General features: G+C 39.1%; 1 protein-coding gene across 1 annotated transcript in view; it reads right to left on the bottom strand.

The window, feature by feature from the left end:
* The window catches only part of EXOG (endo/exonuclease (5'-3'), endonuclease G-like), a 23,381-nt gene that overhangs the window by 13,829 nt on the left and 1,713 nt on the right, over window positions 1-7,839 (bottom strand). The window contains exons 2-4 of the mRNA XM_009887776.1: window positions 7,006-7,155; window positions 3,358-3,497; window positions 1,566-1,642 (exon numbers count right to left, since the gene is read on the bottom strand). Of these exons, the coding sequence (XP_009886078.1) occupies window positions 1,566-1,642; window positions 3,358-3,497; window positions 7,006-7,155 (367 nt within the window). The remainder of the gene's footprint in view (window positions 1-1,565; window positions 1,643-3,357; window positions 3,498-7,005; window positions 7,156-7,839) is intronic.

Below are 7,839 nucleotides of genomic sequence, written 5' to 3'. Positions count from 1 at the left end.
ACGGTCCTATTCCATCTTTCGTGTTGGCTCTGGCACTCATCTCACTAGCTGATCGAATTTTCTAATCTGGCAGAAACATAACCAAGCAAAACAAAATGCGAATCAGTTTAACTGTGTTAGCAAATGGAATTGACTCGCTGCAGTCAGGCTAGTACCAGAGCTGGAAGCGGGAAAGCAGCAAAAACACATGGTTGGAGGGTGAACAGCACTTTAAAAACCAAGAGATTGTTAAACTGACTAAGCTGTATTGTCTACCTCCACCTAAGAAGACAATTCAAGAAGCAAGCAATTAAAAAAAGAGAAAGGAAGAGAGTACTGAAGCCAGGAAGGGATACAACAAATGCGAAATATAGTATCTTTAAAACTATTTATCATTAAACAAGTGGCTGACAAAACAAGTGGCACAAATACTTGTTCATGTATTTAAACTGTGGGTATAGGGTGTTGGGAGAAAGCGATAATAGCTGCTTAAATTGTGGGGCTGACAGTGCCAGGTGAAATTTTCAAACACTCCCCACGATTTCCTGATTAGGTAAAGATACTGCTCAAGGGAGATAAAGAGGGTTTCCAACCTTGAATTGTTACAAATGTCTAGCTTTGTTATAAGGAAATTTTATGCTCAAATACTTGAGGTATTAAAATAATACAAAAAGAATCTCTTAAAATGTTATAGCATTTTATTTGTCTATAAAAGAGTATAACCTTACTGAATGCCTCATATGATTTTATATGTGTTCTTCTAAAACTGGAAAGCAGTGTGCAGTTGAATGGTGATGCATTTTTGACAGACTTTCAGTACAATACTATACATAATTTTGCTAACCTTCCTTTGAGCGAACCTTGTGAAATTCACCATTTTCCCCTCCTGTTTCTGAGTCTTAACATTCTGTAAGTCCTATGCAAGAAGCACTGGATGAACACTACTTTTATTAACGTTTTTCTCCGCTCAAAGGGAGGAAAGAATAAAAATCCTACGTGAAGAAAGTTTAAATTTATCAACCACTCCCTTCATGTCAAAGCTGATCCAGCCGGCACTCACAAGTGACAGAGAACCTGCCTCATTGCTACCTGGAAGCCAGCACTCGAAGAAACACCCAAGACCTGAAGTAGTCACAACTCAGTGAGGAGTGCTCAGTTCTCCAATTCAAAGTGAACCAATGTCCACATACAGAGATGTGAGTACTCTCGCACTGGAAGCGCTTTTTTGAGGAAGAGATGTTAAAGCAAGATCTAAATCCTTTCCTTGCTTCTATTGAATTTTCCTTAAGGACACAGATGTTAAGCCTGGTACCTTTACCCACATCAAGAAGCAGCAGTTTTATCTATTCTGAATAAGCATCCTCTACAGTTTGATTGAATAAAGAACTAACATAGCCATTATGCTGTTCTTGCACTGTGAGGACTGAGCTGCCTTTCATTTCAGAGAAAGTTGCTATGATCTCTACAGATAGTCTACAAAGTGCTCTAGAATACTGGCAAGTGAAAGAGCTTTATAAACACAGCACTTTTGATTTATGCCACTGCCTGATATCTTTCACTTATTTTACTTACTAGTAATTTCTCACCTGTTCCAAAATCCAGCATTATTTTCATAATTCTGAGGCACGATGTTAGACAGGTAAAACGTTTCGGCCATAGCTCTCTGCATAAAGAAACAAAATAATACCATTTCATTGAAACATTTACGAGCTGAAAACACATTTTAGAAGTTTCTGGATCAGAATCCATGTCTAGTTTAGTCTTAATATTACCAACATAAAAGGCCAGATAAAACCTAAATCAGAATATTTACAAAATTATTTTGGATTAAGAGGTGCATAAATGAGGTGCGAAGCTTGAAAAATAAACCTACCTACCTTTTTTTTTTTGACAGAAACATAGTACGAGAACGTCCAGTTCTAGAGGCACAGGAATTACTATGTTCTTTTTGAATGGGAAGGATGCTTTCACACATGCTTTTCATTTATTTGACTGCCTAATGGCTAGGTTTTCTTTCCCTTACAAGAAAAGGTTTTATTAAAAATATCAACCGATATTTTACAAATACTTAACATGCAGGCGATAAAATGATTTATGAGACCATAATGGTCAAATATCTACATATCTGCTTAATTTTTTCTTTAAAAAGTGTCATAATCCTCTCTGACTGAAGCCCACATATCTCCAGATGCGAAGGACCTAGCACTAAAAAACTACATGTATGCAGGGAAATATAGGAGAAAAAATTTCCAAGATCTTAACCCAGAATCTTCATAGGTCCTGTACTTGACAATATTTTTCACATACTACTTCTTCAAAGCAAAGGGGCTGACAGAACTCCTTAGGATAGTGAGCAAACACTACCTGCACTGATTAAACTGGGAAATTAAATTTTTATAATCCTGTATTTGAAAGACTGTATTATCTCACTGCATTTCAAGCCAGGTCCAGGATCTCTCTGCACAGGTAGCTCACCAGCAAAAACTCTGTAGATACCACAAATAAATAACCACAAAGACAAAGAAATAAAACAACTGGTTCTTTCATCCACCACATGCCACTGTGCTGTCACTCTGCCCCACTGCATACTATTCTGCCTGGCAGAAATACAAATTCAAACTGCTTCTTAATTGACAAATTGCTGCATTAGGCACATTTCACAAGAGGATCCAATAAATCCAAGGCTGCTTTGTTAGTCAGCCAAGGCATTAGGGCATGCTTTTCTTACAGCCCAAATAAATGGCAGGTGAGGACATTTTATAGACTGAAAGAACTATGGCAAAAGAAGGTTCTAATTTACCTCATACACATTGCCAGAAAGGAAAAAGCCTTTTAAATCATCCAGGCAATCCTCTTGCCAATACAGAACAGTACTTAACAGCGTCTTTGCTTTGCCCAATCTAGACTTAAATATCTCAGCACCTGTTGGTCGGGATGAAGTCATCGTTCCCGGTCTCCCTTTAACTGAGCTTCGGAAGACACTTTCGAGGTTCGTTTGGTGAAGGTTATCATCTGCATTTTACAGGCAGACAATGTGACATACAAGTCGTTGAGAAGACTTGCTTAACACTACGCAGTACAAGACATACTCACATCACCTCCACCAAACAAGTTAATATAGGTGTGATTTAATGAAGAGAGGTATGTCACCAGAGGATGCACCTGATTTAGATGCCTGAACCAGAGTGTTAGAGCATCCTACAATGCTCAGTCAGGAGCAGACCTTGTAACTGCCAGTCCAGCTCTGTGCATCAATAATGAGACCATGTTCCAACTCAAAACAAATGGCAAAAGGAACATTACGCTTTACTTTTAAGGCTCTTTTGACCCTTTCCCACTCATAAACACAAATTGAAAAGATTAAAAAAAAAATCCTACTGTTGAAAATTTGTTGTCTCCTGCTGGTGCCATGTGTCCTCGTGACCATCCGCTCCCAAGGTAGTCTTCATTGACAGCGCTAAACATTAGAGGGATGTTAGGATCTGGTTTGAATTTACAGTGCCTTCGGTCTGCATTACCTGAGGAATAACACACTATTATTGTTAGATTATCATTAAACCATCATAACAACAACACAGAAAGTACTGGTTCTGTCACATCTTGCCAAATGACCCATGCTTAAGGATTGAACACATCCATCTAAATTGGATATTTTTCTTCTCAACCATAAAAAACAGTAATTCTGCTAAGATATCTGTGTGCCACTTCTGAATTCTTCCCCACTATACACAAAAAATTCTAACATGCTTCCTCTTTTATAGAGAAAAAACAAAACCAAAATACTTTTGCCGTAACATAAATGTAGATTAATACTAAAGGCAAGGCTACTAAACATATAAACCAGTATAGATCCACTTTTTAGGACAAGATATACAGATCTTCACCAGCTGCAATTCCATTTTTATGTTTGAGCCCCTACAAGTATTTCTTCTGTTTCCAAGTCCAGCCTGGAAGCAGAATCGGTGTATATTGATAAAGTTACACTTGCTAAAATAATAAACCCTTTCAAGAAAAGGTCTTAAGCAATTTCTTCTTCATGGGCACAGAAGTAAGTGTAGAGCTTTCCTGTTCCTTTCCAGGATTCCCCTTCCGCCTTTCCAGACATCTGGAAATTGTGCACAAAAATCACCAGGTCTAAGATTTCTGGAAGACAAAAAAACTTTTTGCGGGGGGTGGTGGTGGTGTTGGTGTTGTGGAGGGAGCTAACTTAACTGTTGCACAGATGGCAGCCCACTCTAAGCTGCTATCTTTGCTAGGGAGCTTGTGACTTCTTCACAGGTTTACTGGCCATACACCTCTATTTGTGTCCTTGTACTGTGTAAAGTCACAGTCACCTCCTTGGAAAAGAAATTACTCTGAGTGGGCTGCAACTTTGAGACCACTTCATCCGCTTCCTTGGGACAGCGATGGCCAGAAGAGACTTGCATGAATTATTCTGGCACTGACAACCTCCAATAAGACACCAGGGAACGGTTTGGGACCCAAGAACATCCATAATAAGGAACATGCTCCAGAGAAGCAGCAGAGGTATGTGCAAGGGCTGACTCAGCTGTGCCTGTGCAATGGGTCCGTACAGGCAGCAGCACAGTGTGCAGCTGGCTTAGTGCACCATCACTGCTGCCCACAATATTTTTTTCCCCAAATGCCAATATAATACAAGGTATCTATAGCACACTGATTTTTTTCTTTAGGCATAATTTCACAGGCACAATATAGAGGACCATTACAAATTCTCTTTTAATTTAAGCATGAATCAGGACCTGTACACATCAGAGACAATTTTCCTTAAACTTGGCACTTTACAAAGTACTTCCTGTTGCAATACAACGTGAGGGGCAATTTTCAGTAGTGATCACTGCAAGCTGTTAAAATTAGTCTTTTTTCTATAGATGACTGTGCATACACACACAAACTGCACATACTCCAGCTTTTTAGTCATGTCAATATTACCACTGAGCACATATGCACCCTATGCGTCCTTGTGCTCCATACTGGGAACAAAGTGTGGTACGTGCTCTCCACTTGGCAGCTCTCTGAAGAACCCAAAAATATGCAAGGACCACAGGGAAGAAGGGAAGGAGTGGAAAATGAGCATACATATGGATAATGCATCTCTTGGAAATCAGTGCCTGTAAGCAGTTTTCTCTTCTTTGCTGACCATCTGCGCATATGTCCATGGAGGTGATGTCAAAACTGAGAGGTGGTCAGAGCATCTTTACACACTGCAGGTATAAGGAAGGAGCTTCACTTTTCTTTTCTTTTTTTGGTAAAGCATGCGACATGATACTTTAACACAGGATTGATGCTTAGGAAGCAACACTGACAAGTTTATCAGCGTGCAAAACAACAGAATTCTTATTTTAAAAAAATCATATTTAATCTCAGTATTTAAGACAAAGTGTAATTTATCCATTAAACTTGAAAAATGGGAAATATATCTTCATTTATTCTCTGTTCACTGCTTTGATAAAAACAGATCATTTCTTCTGTAATCCAATTTGTAAATCTCATTTATATGTAAAGCTAATTTCTCTCCACCATGTTTTTTAAACATTTAAGTTCTTACTTATCAATAAAATACTTCTTTTTTTCACATCACATGGTTTCAAAACTCCAGGTTTTTGTGAAAGGTTTTTGTGACCTTCCCTGAACAACACAGTTCTGCCTCAAATCTCAATTAGAATAGCTATCAGACATAAATCAGAGCTGAATGCCTCAAGATGCTTAATTTCAACTTGTAGGTTAGTTGTATCCGATCATTTGGAAAACATTTTAACAATTCAGCTGTTAAGGCCCACTTGAAAGTAAGCCTGGAATTACTGCTTTCTTCTCAGAAAGAAGTAGAATCAACGATGTTACTTAGGGGCTGGTTATAAATATTTTCAGGATCATGCTTTTAATTTTGAAAGGTAATTTGAAGACAGTGATTAAGATATATTTAGAGGGCTACTGCGTTCATAAAACACTTTACAATTACACAGTTACCTCCATTACTAATAATTTGCCTTATAAAAACTGAACTAATGCTATAAACTTAATTTACAATGACTGTATACCACTCATATTTCATTCACCACTGACAGCAAAAAGGCACTGAGCCTCTGCCTTGCATAAAGAACAGGGGAGAGAGTATTAGATAATGCACATCAGAAAATACAACAGAACTGCATCAAAGTAAATAATGGCTGCAGTGAGCAGGTGTTCCTCATCTAGCTTTGAACAATTACAGCTGTTGATGCCCTTTGCTCCATTTTTGTATCACAGATGGACATTCATCTTTTCTTCCCATTCTGAACAAATCTCCTTAAGATCTGTAGATGAAACAGTCTGGTCACTAAAGGAACTGAGTCCACAAGCATTCAGACATATGGGGCAGTACCTAAACTGACAAAAATTGGCCCGCAGAACTAAGTACACAAGCTAAGGAAGCAAGAGCAATGTTATGCGCCTGAGCGGTAACACTGAACTTTGCAGGTCTGAATCAGGTAAGAAAAGTTTAATTTTCAGTTTTTCATCTTCTCTCCAGTCATGCTTAAAAGACGTAAGTTACGCTTTCCCCCTGCACCATGACTTAAGAGTGTTTACACTGACACAGATATACAGATCTGGTGCTTACAGACTGTTTCATAAATTCGTAACACAGATTTCTCAGGGAAAGTAGCTCTAGTTCTTCCTCATTCGTCCCTTTCATACGCAGCCTTTGGGTCAAGTGTATCTTGCAGGCTTCAGGACATTGTACATTCAATATCAGACTAGTCCCAACAACAGAAAGAATACCGAACAAGCCTGCCAACCAGCAGTGACCAATCTCTTTTAAATCACTGACAACATCAGCCTTAATACTGTCACAAAGCTGACATCCACCCAGAGGCCTGCTGCCTCCAGTCAGATTGTGAATGGGTGGAAAAATCCATACCTAGAGATCACTATAGGATTTTTCTCCCTGCCTGCTCCCAGGTCCACCTTCTGTGAACTCCAAAGCCCATTCTGGGCATCATAAATGTAAGAAAATAAATATCTACATACCCAGTGTCTTCTGTTTTGAAATATGTTCAATTACCCATCTAGGCACCCGTTTTGCCTGGTCATAAGACAGTGCATGATTTGTGTAAAGCCTGGTCTCTGTTCCAGCTTCGGGGAATCCATATTTTTCCAGCAGAGACTCTTCTACTGGTTCTAAGGAGAAACATAAACAGAAAGCCATCCAAAGATGAAATGTGATCAGAAACAAGACAGTAACAAAAAGCATCTCAGTGGATGTAGACATACTCTAAAGGGAACTACTTGAGGTTACTGCCACAATTGACCTAAAAAATATTAAGAGAGCTATCCAGTGAAACTCCCTTCTACCAAAAAGTTGTGCTTTTCATTGTGCCCTCACATGAGGATCTCAGCTCTAGTACCAACTCATCCACCTTTAATGCCTACTACCTAGCTATCACTCTGGGCTGGCCTTCAGAAGAAAAGCCATCAGATATTTAGGGACAAATCAGACAACAAAGAGTTTCGGACACAGGAGATCAACACATACATTTCACCCTTCAGAGCTGGAAATTGAACTCCTCCTCACAAACTGAGATGTACAAGTGGAGCACACACTGGAGTCCTGCCCTCACCAGCAACACTTACACTCTGCTGAATGAATGAAAGCTTCACTTTAGAGATTTTTAATTTTTTTTCCTGCAAGTAACTTTTTTCTCTCACGGAGGAATATTTACATCCGTCTTACTGACTTCCTCGTCCTCCAGCCATCTGTTTGACAGCAACTCACGTTTTTAGAGTCATTCTTCCCCTGCTTTCCATCACTCCAAGTACTTTTAAAGCCTTCGGGCCCCAGAGAAAACCATTCATTCTTCCTCC

This window comes from Charadrius vociferus, unplaced genomic scaffold (genome assembly GCF_000708025.1).
Source record: "Charadrius vociferus isolate BGI_N301 unplaced genomic scaffold, ASM70802v2 scaffold566, whole genome shotgun sequence".
NCBI classification, from domain to species: domain Eukaryota; kingdom Metazoa; phylum Chordata; class Aves; order Charadriiformes; family Charadriidae; genus Charadrius; species Charadrius vociferus.
This window is presented reverse-complemented; position numbering and strand designations above follow the sequence as displayed.